The 15712-nt window shown below is 43.6% G+C and overlaps 1 protein-coding gene and 1 long non-coding RNA gene across 4 annotated transcripts; both read left to right on the forward strand.

The window, feature by feature from the left end:
* The first annotated feature begins 2437 nt into the window (after positions 1-2437).
* Positions 2438-15664, forward strand: tarbp2 (TAR (HIV) RNA binding protein 2). 3 transcript variants are annotated; one of them, XM_024137068.2, is made up of 8 exons: positions 2438-2644; positions 3429-3552; positions 9162-9405; positions 9666-9741; positions 12360-12477; positions 12735-12862; positions 13104-13296; positions 13864-15664. In XM_024137068.2, exons 2-8 carry the CDS (start codon positions 3525-3527, stop codon positions 14019-14021), a joined length of 945 nt encoding a protein of 314 aa, XP_023992836.1. In that variant the 5' UTR covers positions 2438-2644; positions 3429-3524; the 3' UTR covers positions 14022-15664. The 3 variants fall into 3 exon arrangements, with proteins under 3 accessions (XP_023992836.1, XP_023992834.1, XP_023992835.1); XM_024137066.1 differs by having other exon boundaries at positions 3429-3502; XM_024137067.1 differs by having other exon boundaries at positions 3429-3502; positions 12363-12477.
* Positions 3559-9155, forward strand: LOC112069700 (uncharacterized). The gene is made up of 3 exons (XR_002893778.2): positions 3559-5035; positions 5154-5250; positions 5381-9155. It is a non-coding gene; the product is annotated as an uncharacterized lncRNA (long non-coding RNA).
* Positions 15665-15712: the final 48 nt, after the last annotated feature.

Consider the following 15712-nt stretch of genomic DNA (forward strand, 5'->3'; position numbering starts at 1 on the left):
GGTTTGCTATCGGTTGAATGGGCACCCATTAGTGGTTCTCCTGAAAGAGTCCACAGACCACACACAACCCCACCAACACACACCACACACACACACACACACACACACACACACACACACACACACACACACACACACACACACACACACACACACACACACACACACACACACACACACACACACACACACACACACACACACACACACACAACACACACACACAAACACACCCCCCCCCCCCACTTTACTGCAGGGGATTATATACAGGGGCAGACCAGACTTTACAACCCACCCTCTAAATATTTATAATAACATACACCCAACACTACTACAACCCACTACAAAATACCACTACAGTACACACACAGCCAAGGCAAAAACCCCTAGACACATACACAGCTGTACAGCTGTACACAACGTATCAATCAAATCAAATCAAATGTTATTGGTCGCATACACATATTTAGCAGATGTTATTGCGAGTGTAGCGTAATGCTTATGTTCCTAGCTCCAACAGTGTCAGTAGTATCTAACAATTCACAACAATACACACACATCTAAAAGTATGAGAATGGAATTAAGGAATATGATATTAGGACGAGCAATGTTGGAGTCAGAGTATAATATATATATATATATATATATATATATATATATATATATACTGAACAAAAATAGACAATGCAACATTTTGCTAAGTAACAGTTAATATAAGGAAATCAGTCAATTTAAAATGAATTCAACATTTCTGGGATCTTTTATTTCAGCTCATGAAACATGGGACCAGCATTTTACATGTTGCGTTTATATTTTTGGTCAGTGTATATATGTGTGATGGGATKTATAGACATTATGGACAGTATGTGGATAGAATATGTAGTATTTCTGTAGAATACGTAGGATAGAATAATGTACAGTAATAGTTGAATAGGATGGGCTTTGACTAGAATACAGTATATACATATGAAATGGATAAATCACTGTGTAAACATTATTAAAGTGACTAGTGTCCATTATTAAAGTGACCAGTGTTCCATGACTATGTACATAGGACAGCAGCCTGTGTCCTGAGGTGCAGGGTTGAGTAACCAGGTGGTAGCCGGCTAGTGACAGTGACTACGTTCAGGGAAGGGAACTGGGTGGAGGCCGCCTAGTGATGGCTATTTAGTGCTGAGTGCTGTCTGCCGCCTAGTGATGGCCTTGAGATAGAATCTGTTTTTCAGTCTCTCGGTCCCAGCTTTGATGCACCTGTACTGACCTCGCCTTCTTGATAGCCGGGTGAACAGGCCGTGGCTCGGCTGGAGGACAGGCATTGTGCCCGCACCACTCTCTGGAGAGCCATGCGGTTGAGGACGGTGCAGTTGCCGTACCAGGCGGTGATACAGCCCGACAGGATGCTCTCAATGGTGCATCTGTGAGGGTCTTAGGGGCCAAGGGTCTTAGGGGCCAAGCCAAATTTCTTCAGCCTCCTGAGGTTGAAGAGGCGCTGTTGTGCCTTCTTCACTACACTGTTTGTGTGGGTAGGCCATTTCAGATTGTCAGTGATGTGTATGCCGAGGAACTTGAAGCGTTTCACCTTCTCCACTGTGGTCCCGTCCATGTGGATAGCGGCGTACTCTCTCTGTTGTCTCCTGTAGTCCACGATCAGCTCCTTCGTTTTGTTGATGTTGAGGGAGAGGTTATTTTCCTGGCACCACTCTGCCTGGGCCCTCACCTCCTCCCTGTAGGCTGTCTCGTCGTTGTTGGTAATCAGGTCTACCACTGTTGTGTCGTCTGCAAACTAGATGATTGAGTTGGAGGGCTGAGCACGCACCCTTGTGTAACAAAGTAGAATTTTGAATATCCATAAGAGGATCCAATAGATGTTCACCATAATATCCAAATATTATCAGAAAAGAGAGAGAATGAAGAATGAAAGGGTGTGAAAGGGGTTCTCATTAGATTCAACTGACTCAAATCAACCATGAGAAAGACTGATAGATTATGGCTTTGTATTGTGAAACTAGAGTCTAGTGTCATGTGTCTTTTTTTATATGGTGGTTAGTTTGACTAAATTCAAGTTAAAATATATCCTTCCTTTCTTTAGTTCACTCAGTTAGCAAGGATGTATCTCAATCATTATCACTTCCATTCCATGTTGTGGGATGAGGAGGAGGAGTGAGAGCCAAAGTTGAAACCAGGAGCCCCTGAGGCCCCAAAGGACTGGGGCCGCAAAACACTCGTCCTCGGCCTTAAAGTTCATAAAAAAATAAATGTTTTAATCAGTCTGCTGCCCCCTTGAGGTAAATGTAATATGAGTAAAATTGCATTACCCCGAAACGGGACACGCCGTCGTGTAAAACGAGCGAATCGTCAGTTTCTAGCGGACCAATGAACGGTCGAGATTGAAACGATTCCCGGTGCGCATTGACGACGTCATAAAATTCGCCAAACAGATGCTGTTTTTTGGTGGGACGGGGAGAGCGAGGTGTCTCTTCACATGTCGCTGCCTCCACTGACTTGGAAAATATTAGCTAGCTCATGAAATCAAGTGTCAGTATTTGTTGGGGGGGATTTGCAATCATTGGCTTCATCTCTGTCGATAGGGAATGAACGACGAGACAACACCGGGCAGTTGCAAGATAAACTCTGGGTGCTCCAGGTAACCGTGTAGCGATGGCTAGCTAGCATATGTAGCTAGCTTGGCGGTCCAGCATCTCACTAGATTAGCTAACTAAATGTCCTCTAAGCACATTGTTAGTTATGTAGCAAAGTAAACCGATAGATTAATTTACCATTCAATGTCAAGCATTTTAATAATTGCATTTTGTAGTTCAAGGCGAGGGTATTTTCAATAAACTGTCTGAGTTAGTTAGCTAACTAGCCAGCAGATCCGACCTGTTTGCTTACAGCTGCACTAGGGTCGGACAGCATTCCTGTGTATATTAAGAAACTGCTGAGCCGGTGCGAGCTTGGGAAACGTACCTCAATCCAGAGATGAAAAATGCATACTCCGAATTGTCCCATTATACCAACAGTAACATCAATACGATTGAATGAGTGTTAGTTGAAAACAAGCAGTCATTAAATCTTGGTTGGGATAATGGGACAATTCAGGGGTACAGTGGGTTTCTTATCCCTGGATTGAGGTATGTTTTTCTGAGCCATATCTCATGCTGGCTCCAACATGTCTTAATTCACGCAAGAATGCTGTTCGACCCTCGTGCAGCTGCAAGTGGGTCGGATTTGTTGGCTAACAAACCTCCCAACTAGCCAACAAGTGTGTCTCTCTACATGCCTGTTAGTCGTGCATCGGCACATGCAAGACTTCCTGTCTGCCTGTCAATCACGTCATGTCATAGTTCCTCGGGAAAGAAACATAACATATCGTTCCTCTGAACTGCTGAATGACGATTTAATCTCGCTCTCCGTCTTTTTGTCCTCAGTATTGAGCAAATGCTGGCTGTGAACCCCGGCAAGACACCCATCAGTCTGCTACAGGAGTATGGAACGCGGATAGGTAAGGCAGAGATGGTCTAGGAATGCTTCCTCTTCTGTCTCAGAGTCTGGGTAAGGTTTCATTCTGTTCTGTCTTAGCTAGCTACCTACAACTATACCAAATGGACTGGTTTATCATCTGCTTATGTAGTAGAATTAACACACTGCATCAATACAGGTACCTGCTGGTCACTAGTCAAATATATATATTTTATACTGTAGTAGCCATAGAATTAGGAATTTGAGTACTAGAATGGACATGGCCTGTCTTATGATGGGATAAAGGTCATATTTTGGTCAGGGAGTTCGTCAACCCTGGTTTACCAGTGCTGTAATAAGATAGTGTAAAATAATGGATTTTAAGAATTTATCTGTACTCTTTGTTAGCTAGCCAGCCAGTTTCAGAGGAATAATTCCATATCTTAATGAACTGAACTGCCAAGATGCCAACATTCAATTTCAAACAATACAGTGAGTCAATAGGCATTTTTCACGCCCCAAAAGACCACTTCCTTCCACGCCGAGCAGTGTGTGACGATATCCGGTTGTCTGTAGTCTTCTGCGAAATTCAAACATTGGAGTTTACCCAGTCACTACTCAATTTGCCCAAGTTTGGCATTAGTGATGTGGCTATCGTTCACGAACATTCCCAGACGAAGAGATCTGAACTTCATAAAGGATACAAGTTCTTCCACAAAGAATATCTTCAACGRTCAAGGTAAGTTAGTACTTGAAGTGACCAGTTGAGATAGATAGCTAGCTAACGATAGCTAAGACGTTACCAAATTGGTTAGTGCTAACATGAGTTAGCTAACGTTACTTAAGATTTGTCAGACTTAGTTAACGTTAATAAGTTAGCTAGCTATTTGGCCAGCCACTGTAATCTATTTCTTTCTCGCTAGCTAGAGCCGTCTCAGTAATGTTAAGAGTAGCAATGGTAACTTACTTGCATACATCAATGTAATGTTTGTCACCTAACGTTCTTTCCTGCTCTGTTCTTCTGAACATGCATTGTGACACATGGTAGACCAGGAGGGGGCAGTGGTAGTCTGGGCAAGGTGTCACATGTGAATGAGGAGCTCTAGTCGCTGCAGGTTAGAGAGATGATAGGCAGTTTAATTGCTTAGTGTTGCAGTGGTTACAGTTTACCTGTGTTTTGTTCAAAATAATCAAACTCTATCTGTTCACTGTAGGCATAGTTACTGATCTGAAGCTGGATAACAACATGTTGTATAGTCCACTTTTATTACAGTTCGTCAGTTATGTTTTTAATGTCAGAAGTGAAGAGAAGCAAACATGACCTTGCTGCTGCAGATGATCAAAAACATTGTATGATGACCCCCCCTACATGTTATTTTAGGTTACATTGCAAGCACCCAAGAAGCCTGTCATCGTCAACGGCTTATCTTGTTCAGCTGAGGGCGTTTTGTGCAATATGGTGGCTCTACTGTTCCAGGCTGCACATTACACCACAATGGGGTTGTAGACTGTGTCAGCACCATTGCCTTGCACGTACTGCAGTTGTGGTATTGGCCAAGGACTCTGAGTTTTGAATGTGAGAATTTTTCATATTGTCATAGAGAACCCCATTTTGCATTTTTGTGAACTCATATTACTGCACATAGTTATAAATTCATCCTGAAACATTAAAAATATATTTATTTTTTTACCAGGGCATTTGTCCAGAGCCCATGGGATGAAATGGTTCTGAGGAAGCCAAGGACATCAGGCAAGAGTGGCATAAAACCCACTCTTTACCAAGCATTCCCTGTGAGTTAAGCTGTCTTTTAAACAAGTTGGCGTCCCCATTACGCTCACAAGTTGCTTTCACTTGTGTTGAAATTGATTGAACTAAAGTTTTACAATCTTGGTTGACACTCATCCCTTGTCTGTGTTTCAGGGCCCCTTCCTGACATTACTGTGTCTGCTGGACCAAGTTCGAGGAGCATGTGACCACATCCTGCCATTGCCACGGTGCTGCGTGGACTCGAAGAAATTACTCTGGGTGACTCTAGATTTGGTCCAATGCTCCATGGGTCAGTGCTGTCACGTCATTGTCCCCCCCCAACTGTCACCAGAGATTCTAAAACACCCAGATGCTCCTGTAATCCTCCAGCTCTCAGTAAATTGTAAAGTAAATTGTACAGTAATTTAAACGTTGTCCCTACTTGCACTCAGTTTTACCACTTGGAGAGCTTAAAGGTGTCACCAGCATTGTCATCTGCTATTGAGAAGGGCACAGTCGAGCAGTCTGTCTGTCCACTATGGAAGGAAATGAGGAAACCATGTGTGATTGCTAGCCAGTTTAGGGAGGCATGCCAGGTGCGTGGGGAGTCATCTAGCCAGGCCCTAGCCATGAGAATGCTTAAAGGTGAACGGCAAACCGAAGCTATGCGAAGGGGTCTTGAGCTTAAGCCAGAGGTTCTCCAGAACTACTCTGAATGATTTGATGTCTCAGTCAAACGTTGTGGTTTCGTTGTGCACCCAGATGCACCCCATCTCAAGGGGCAAACCATGATGAGAACGTTTATGGCCCTTCTGCAGCGCCGCCCTTCAGGCTAGCAGAGATCAAGTGCCTGATGTTGAGTGTAATTGATGTGAAGCTCATTTCAGTTTGTCAATGGCCAGGCCAAGCTCAAACACAGCCACAAATATCACTAGCAAGTCCAGGGTCAACTGCCTGTAACCAGTTTAGTTTGGTACGACTTCACTAGAAGTGCCATTACAGTAGAGAGAGTTTGGAGAGATGATTCTTTAGTGGCAGAGATGAGAGGAACCTGACCTCTTCTACACCTACAGGGATGTTTAGATAACTCATCAACGTTGTATGTAGATGAATTTTTATTTTGRATTAAAGAATTGTTTTGTTCTTTGTCTTTCCTGTGTGGCTCGGGTGGGAGAGCATGGGGCTCGTAACGCCAGGGTTATGGGTTCGATTCCCACGGGGGAACCAGTACACAAGTATCAAAATGTATGCACTCACTACTGTATGTCGCTCTGGATAAGAGTCTGCTAAATGACTTAATGTAAATGTAATTAACATTGAATTGGAGTGAGTTACTGATTAAATTGTGATTTATTTTATGACTTAATGTGTCACATAATAAATGTATTTATTTAATCAAATCTTCAAATAAAGTTCTGTCTTTAACAAACACTACATCCCAAAAACATTCTTATTCATTAAACTATCAGTACATATTCAATATCAAAAATATCCCAAATTCATATCTTGTCTGTGAACAGATCAATAAAAAAACTGATGTACACAGGTTTAAAGCTGTTATTTATCATGATCTAATTAACTCAAATCATTATTTTGTGTGTGCACTGCCGTGCTTGAGCATGTTTTCACACTGGCTGATCACCCTTGAGACCCAGAGGTCCCTGGTAGTTCACCAATAAGCAGCAGTTCTTCCACAGTTGATTGACAGCCTACCAGAGTGAGTGGGATAATCTTATCCCAGATATAGTACTCTCTACTAGCATACTGACGTGCATTGACTTGCTTTCGCTCTTGTCCTTCCACGTTAGCGGAGTTGCTCTCTTCAATGGGGGAATGATGAGCATTGCCCCCACATATGAAAGCATCCTCTCTGATGAATCCCTCGTCCTCCATGTATCCATCACCAGGCTCGAGGATTCCAGAGAGACTCGTGATCTCCTGATCAGTGAAAAGTTTGGATGCCTCAACGAGGTGCAATCCCAATCAGGCACATCTCAGATCTGTGCAGTCCAGGTTACCTCTGACCTCTGGACAGTACACCTGGAACTGATCCTATGGCATCTAAATGGGCGCAGAGCCCGAGACGAGATGCAGGTTGTTGGTCCAGGTTATTATAATGCGGATCATTTGAAGGGACACTCACGCCAAAGATGTCCGCCAACACCTTCTCCAGCCCAGCTGCTACTCGACAGCATTACAGAAATAACTTGTCAATGAGTGGCAGCTTTCTGTTGGCTTGGTGTTGCGCTTCCCATTCCAGTCTTCTGGGCCTTGGACCAGTAGATTCATACAGGAGGGTTAGAGGGGGCTAATGGACTCCCAGAACACCATGAAGATCTTATCTGAGTGGAACCGGCTATAGAACCTGAAGTCCTCATTGGCTGCACAGAATCTTTTGGAACTGGAGGTGTACTAAAAGCTGTTGGACCTGTAGCTCTTGTTCCTTGATTCCACCCAATGCAACATTCAACACATCTATTTATATTGAACAACAAAAAATATAATTATCTAAGTGCAACATGAACAATTTTAACGATTTTACTGAGTTCAGTCAATTAAAATAAATACATTMGGCTTTAATCTATGGATATCACGTTACTGGGCAGGGGCACGGCCATGGGTGGGCCTACCCAATTGGGAACCAGGCCCAGCCACTGTGGAGCCAGGCCCAGCCAATCAGAATGAGTTTTCCCCCACAAAAGAGCTTTTATTTAAGACAGAAATGCTCCTCGGTTTCATCAGTTGTCCGGGTGGCTGGTCTCAGACGATTCCGCAGGTGAAGAAGCCGGATGTGGAAGTCCTGGGCCGGTGTGGTTACACGTGGTCTGCAGTTGTGAGGCGGGTTGGACGCACTGCCAAAGGAGGCGCTTAAGTTGGAGCGCAGTGTGGGAGAAGAGACATGCAACCTGGCTAGCCAGTTAGCTTGATGCAGCTAATGTAATACCTGAACTATAGCAACTGTTTACAGAATTACAATGCTGCGCTACAACACATCATCAACCATCTGGAAAACTTAAGTTCACGTTACTCACCAGGGAGAGGAGGGCAGGCTTAGTGATGGGCCACTGCAGTCAGTGCAGAGGGACCAACACTTGTCAATAGCTGCGACATCCACCTCCTGTTCCCGGACATTAGTTCCCAGTCACAAACTTGCTCTATCAAAGGGAGAGACCCAAGAATGCAGGCTTCCTCCCCAGTTGTTCCAGGAGAACCGACAGGGAACGGTCCCTGTCAGATGTTGGCCAGGTTAAAATGCAGGCTATTGACTAAAGGTGCTCCCATGTAAAAAAAAAATATATATAATAATAATAGTGAAGTCTGGGCCCTCATCTGTTCTAATTGCTGTCACTTAAAGTCTCATCCTTTGGGGAAGTTGTGGAAGCTGAGATGTTTTTGTTCTGACAAAAAAAAGGGGCACTACAGTAGCATCGAGAGGATTGTGCTGCCATTAAGCTAGCTTGCTAACTCTGCGCTGTTGCTAGCAACCTTAGCATAAACCGCAACAACATTCCATTCCAACAAGTCAATCCACAGCCATACGCTGGCTGAAATCAGTTGCTGATAGGACAGACAAGTTGTAAATGCAACATGTACTGATATTGTATCATATAGCACTCACAGGTTTCCAAGAAAACAAAAATGGACATTTATGGTTTGTTTACATATATTTGAGGCTATTTGTACAGAAATGGTATAAAACCCGTATGAATTGTATTTATAATTAGTGCTGTCAAAGTATTCACACCCCTTGATTTTATTCCACATTTTGTTGTTACAGCCTGAATTCAAAATGGCTGCCAATATGGCTGCCATTTTCACCGCATTCTGAAACTGAGGGTTTGACATAATCCCTCTAGTAATTTAATAGGATCTCTATGGTAGTAGCATGGCAGGATCTCCAAGTGTTGCACTCAATAGTGTCTGTGCTGCAACACTACCAATCTTTTTGTTCCAGGTAACACCCCAGTGTACGACCTGCTCAAGGCCGAGGGCCAGGCGCACCAACCCAACTTTACGTTCCGCGTGTCCGTGGGAGAGATCAGCTGCACCGGCCAGGGGCCCAGCAAGAAGGCTGCCAAACACAAGGCAGCAGAGGCCGCCCTGAAGATGATGAAAGGAGGGCTAGGGGGACCAGTGGTGCTGGGAGAAGGATTGGGAGAAGGGTTTATTGGGGTGGAAGAGCCTTTGGATGGGGACAGGTGAGTGGATTATACAAGTTTGAATCCAGAGAAAATGAGTAGTTGAATGCAGTGATAATTGGCTTCAATGCTTATGTGGCGAGAGTAATGTAGGGAGGCTATCTATTGGAAGCCAGGACGCAAAAACACGAGACAAAGTGCCTCTTATTTTGGTAAAGTTGCAAAACCTCCTTGCCACCCATTTATAATTGTGTTAGATTGTGTGCTCTCGGTCAGTCTGGTGTAAATAAGGTCTTTCCTCTGCTGTTTTCCCTCCCCAGTTCTCCGTCAGAGATGAAGACTTCAGGAAGCGGCACGTCTCAGCAGTCAGAATGCAACCCTGTGGGAGCTCTGCAGGTGAGATGCATCCTGGGTTCATTTTACCGATTTAACTCAGAACTACATTTTTAACCCCTTTCAACTCAATTCAATAAGCTTTATTGCTATTAATGTGTACATATGTACACAGTGCATTCGAAAAGTATTCAGACCCCTTGTTCCACATTGTTACGTTAATTTAATCAATTTTAGAGTAAGACTTAAGTTTTTTCCTCATCAATCTACACTACCCCATAATGACAAAGCGAAAAATGTTTTTGCAAATTGAATACAAATGAAAAAACATACCTTATTTACTTACGTATTCAGACCCTTTGCTATGACACTAAAGCATCTCAGGTGCATCCTGTTTCCATTGATCAACCTTGATGTTTCGGCAACTTGATTGGAGTCCATCTGTGGTAAATTCAATTGATTGGACATGATTTGGAAAGGCACACACCTGTCTATATCAGGTCCCACAGTTGACAGTGCATGTTAGAGCAAAAACCAAGCCATGAGGTCGAATGAATTGTCTGTAGAGCTCCGAGACAGGATTGTGTCGAGGCACAGATCTGGGGATGGGTACCAGAAAATGTCCACAGCGTTAAAGGTCATCAAGAACACAGTGGCCTCCATTCTTAAATGGATGAAAATTGGAACTACCGAGCCTCTTCCTAGAGCTGGCTGCCCGGCCAAACTGAGCAATCGGGTTAGAAGGGCCTTGGTCAAGGAGGAGTTTGCCAAAAAGGCACCTAAAGGACTCTCAGACCACGATAAAACCAAGATTGAACTCTTTGGCCTGAATGCCAAGCGTCACGAATGGAGGAAACCTGGCACCATCCTTATGGTGAAGCATTGTGGTGGCAGCATCATGCTGTGGGGATGTTTTTCAGCGGCATGTACTGGGAGACTAGTCAGAATCGATGCAAAGATGAACAGAGCAAAGTACAGATCCTTAATGACAACTTGCTCAGGACCTCAAACTGGGGAAAGGGTTCACTTTCCAACAGAACAACGACCTGAAGCACACAGCAAGACAACGCAGCAGTGGCTTCGGGACAAGTCCTTGAGTGACCCAGCCAGAGCCCAGACTTAAACCCGATCGAACATCTCTTGAGAGACCTGAAAATAGCTGTGCAGCGACGCTCCTCATCCAACCTGACAGGGCTTGAGGGTCTGCAGAGAAAAATGGGAGAAACTCTCCAAATACAAGTATGAGGTTGTAGCGATTGTACCCAAGAAGACTCAAGGCTGTAATCGCTGCCAAAGGTGCTGCAACAAAGTACTGAGTAAAGGGTCTAAATACTTACAGTACCAGTCAAAAGTTTGGACACCCCTAATCATTCCAGAGTTTTTCTTTATTTACTATTTTCTACATTGTAGATGGTCTTCACATAATAGTGAAGACATCAACTATGAAATGACACATGGAATAATGTAGTATCCAAAAAAGTGTTAAACAAATAAAAATATATTTTATTTTCTTCAAAGTAGCCATCCTTTGCCTTGATGACAGCTTTGCACACTCTTGGCATTCTCTCAACCAGCTTCATGAGGTAGTCACCTGGAATTCATATCAATTAACAGGTGTGCCTTGTTAATTAATGTAATTTCTGTCCTTAATGTGTTTGAGCCAATCAGTTGTGTTGTGACATGGTAGGGGTGGTATACAGAAGATAGCCCTATTTGGTCTTTTACCAAGTCCATATTATGGCAAGAGCAGCTCAAATAAGCAAAGACAAATGACAGTCAATTACTTTACGACATGAAGGTCAGTCAATATGGAACATTTGTTTAACTTTTTTGTTTTGTTTACTACATGATTCCATATGTTTCATAGTTTGTCTACACTATTATTCTACAATGTACAAAATAGTAAAAAAATAAACCCTGGAATGAGTAGTTGTGTCAACTTTTGACTGGTACTGTATGTAAATGTGATATTTCAGTAAAATTTTCTACACCTGTTTTGGCTTTGTCATTATGGGATAGTGTGTAGATTGATGAGGGGGGGGAAAAACTTTAATCAATTTTAGAATATGGCTGTGGGAAAGTTAAGGGGTCTGAATACTTTCCGAATACACTGCATGTATAGATCAGGGTTTTCACTCCAACCCTGTTTCCTGGAGAGCTACCTCCTGTAGGGTTTCACTCCAACCCTGTTCCTGGAGAGCTACCCTCCTGTAGGTTTCCACTCCAACCCTGTTCCTGGAGAGCTACCGTCCTGTAGGTTTTCACTCCAACCCTGTTCCTGGAGAGCTACTCTCCTGTAGGTTTTCACTCTAATCTAGCACACCTGATTCTAATAGCTGGTTGATAACTGATTTTAAAAATTTGTAGAACTTTGTTTGGAGCGTAAACCTACGATGGGAGTTCTCCAGGAACAGGGTTGGAGCGTAAACCTACGATTTGGGAGCTCTCCAGGAACAGGGTTGGAGCGTAAACCTACGATGGGAGCTCTCCAGGAACAGGGTTGGAGAGCCCGGCTATAGATGTATACTGTGTCAGTCTCTGAACCGCTTTTGTCAAATCCTTTCTTCTCCCAAACCCTCCGACGTTTACAGAGGATAATGGCGTTAATTGTGAAGCAAAAATGTAAAGGTAAATTAATCTCCCACTTTATGGATACATGACTTTGTGTGTTTCACTGAAAGGAGCTGGTGGTTCAGAAAGGCTGGCGCCTGCCAGAGTACACCGTGACCCAGGAGTCGGGTCCTGCCCACCGCAAGGAGTTCACCATGACATGCCGGGTYGAGAGATTCGTTGAAATTGGTAAATCTAACTCTGGTTCTGCCCTTTCAATATGTCATGGATTCGTTTTTTTTCTACATTACACATTAGGTATATCGTATCTCCTTGTGTAGCAACATGATCCAATTGGTCAACTAACCMGGAAGTGAAATCAGGCGTGCTAGTCCTGGAATAGAATCCATGGMGTGGCTGGGGGTACTTTTAGGAGATGTTTGGGAAACTGTTACATGAAKCAATTGTGTGTCTTAGTACTAACACCCAGCCTCTGTGTTCCACAGGCAGCGGCACATCGAAGAAGCTAGCCAAGCGWAACGCAGCAGCTAAGATGTTGTCCAGGATCCACGATGTTCCTGTAGACCTGAGAAGCAGCCACGAGACTGAGCCTGAGGACGACACTTTTATCATGGTGAGACAGCGACCCGTTGATGGCCTTTCTAAGACAATATTGCTGCTGTGCTCACTTCCTGACAGGTCATCATTGCAAATAAATGTCTGTTCTTAAGACTTTCCTGTATAAATAAATCMAATATTGTTGGTCGCATACACATGTTTAGTAGACATTGCAGGTGTAGCGAAATGCTTGTTAAATGTATGCGAGGTTGCCTGAGCGTCTGACTCATAGTACCATTGTCTCCTCTGGTGGGCAGAACATGGGCAGCAGGGTGGAGGCAGGGAAGTGTAAAGGTCTGGGCTGTACCTGGGACTCTCTGAGGAACTCTGCTGGGGAGAAGATTCTGCAGCTGAGGAGCCACCCTCTGGGCATGCCCAGCTCTGACTTCTGCTCTCTGCTACACGACCTCTCAGAGGAGCAGCGCTTTGACATTAGCTACCTCGACATAGGTAAATAATATCCCCCTCATCACTGGGGCCAATTCACATATAGATTCCTGTTTTTAAARYGTCTGAGGTAGGAGCGTTTATCTAYGATCACATCTCTGTCTATATATTTTTCCTTGTGATCAAAAATGCTCCTGGGCTCCTGAAAGGACTGATATACTTGACTCTGTAAACAATCATATTGGCTAAAGCCCCACACATATAAACAATCCATGAAGCCCAACAGATACAGAATAGTCCCACRGSGAAGGGGTGGTATGGGGAGGGTTCTCTCTGGTTGCCGGGAGAGGTCTCTCTGGTTGCCGGGAGAGGTCTGGGGTGTGACTGACGAGCAAACCCTAGTTGCTAGGGGTGGTGGAAACATGGTTTCTGGGGTTGGGTGTGTAGGTCCACTTTGTTTTCCTGTTTTATACTGAATGTACTATTAATGTGGCAGTTACTTGTTTTATCGTATTGAAATGGATAAAGTACCTAATCTGCTAAACTGATCCTAAACCAGCTCTTTGTGAATACGTGGCCAGGCTGTGATGTCTTTATTGTATGAACCTAATGTGTGTTTCCTTGTTCCAGAAGAGCACAGTCTGAGCGGACTGTGCCAGTGTCTGGTAGAGCTATCCACTCAGCCAATCACAGTGTGCCACGGCTTCGCACCCAATCAGGACGCTGCCCGCGCCAGCGCAGCCCACAATGCACTGCAGTACCTCAAAATCATGGCTGGGGGGAAGTGACCGTCTCCCAGACCGACCTCTCTCCATGGCAACGACCTAGACCCTGATCATATGACACATCCACCTCGGAGGGCATCTTCCAACCAATGGTTAGGGGAAGTGACCATTGATTGACCCAGAATTACCCATGATGTGGGAATTGAGATTTGTCCCCACACATCGCTGTAGTCCTATCTGGTCTGTTCATTCCTAAATGCCCCCTGAAGATATCCCACATAGCCCTAGATAATTTGTCCCTATGCCCTGAAGATATCCCACATAGTCCTCGATGTCCTCTTGATTGGCTACACTGGCCATTTATTTGGATGGTCAGTCACCCACCTGCTCTGCTGTTACGTGCCTAGAGAGATACTCTGCAGAGAAAGGGCCAAATACATTTGACAACAACCCCCATTTGACTGTAGCCTCTTTCTCTAGTTGCCACATCTACAATGATTGACTTTGGTTGCCTTTTCATTAGCTAGTACTTTGTCGTCAACCAAAAATATATACCCCCCCCTGTTGAAGAAGTCTTGGCCTGAATGAAGTCTAATTTTGGACATWGAAAAGTGGACATTTAACGACATGAGTTCTTAAATTGGAGACTTGTGTACTTTTATTGACAAGTTGACAAGATCCAGCCCATCTGTCTGTCTTGTCATTTTTGTGTTTAGTAATTTGCCTTTTAGAAGAGTCATCTGATAACTGTTAAAAGGTGTACATTTTAAATTATGATTGCTTAACATCTGAAATGCAAAATGTTATTTTGAGTTTTGGAATTACATTTAACATTGTGTACTTTACCATTGAATTTCTTTCTTTGTCAGACCTCACAAAACCCTGTTTGAAATTGTGAATGGATTACTGTGATCTAAAAATACACATTTTAAGATGTCAAAAGTGAATCGCTGTTTGAGTAGCTGGTAGCTCTCGTAAAACCGTGTCAATGGCCCTTCAATTAATTGATAATATCACTTCCCTCAACTGTGGTTGTTCATAATGTCTGAAATGGACCATCTAATTAGCCTGTGTGCCAGTCTGTTCATGGTCTCTTACCCACTACTTATGGAATTGCAATGTTAAACAATGACAATAGAGTAGGCCAAAAAGCACAAACAGATCTGGGACCAGGCTAGCATCTAATTGAGATGGAATTGTATCGCTGCATTTAATATAGTAGATCATCTGAGTTGGATTCTCCGGCTGACTAATCTGCTCCTCATCTACCTCCTGTTACACGCTAATGGTATAGCCYGAACTCTATATCCTCCCGTGTTTACTCCCACCACTTCAGAGAGTCAAGGTTTCATATGGGACGTTGAGTCAAGAATAGTATTGGTGTAATGAGTGTCTGAAGTATACTGGCTGTAGTAGGGTGACACTAGGTTGCTGCTACATCTCATGATGAGCAAGCAGTGAGAGAAACGCAATGTACCACACACCTCTGATTTCAGATTAGTTGGGTTAAATGCGGAAGACCCATTTCAGTTGTACAACTGACTAGGTATCCTCTTATTTCCCCTTTTCCAATGTTTGACGATTTTGTGGAAAGTGTTGTTGCCCAAATACATAGTCGAACTGAAACGTGGCCCAWCACGGTTTTGCTTTGTTCCTTTTTGATTAAAATACTTGATTTCAGTGCAAATAAATGTTTATTGAAATCACTTTTATTGATTCTCTTAATTTATAAAACATTTATTTTTAACATCSAT

The sequence above is a fragment of the Salvelinus sp. IW2-2015 genome, unplaced genomic scaffold (genome assembly GCF_002910315.2).
Source record: "Salvelinus sp. IW2-2015 unplaced genomic scaffold, ASM291031v2 Un_scaffold1085, whole genome shotgun sequence".
In the NCBI taxonomy this organism is placed as follows: Eukaryota; Metazoa; Chordata; class Actinopteri; order Salmoniformes; family Salmonidae; genus Salvelinus; species Salvelinus sp. IW2-2015.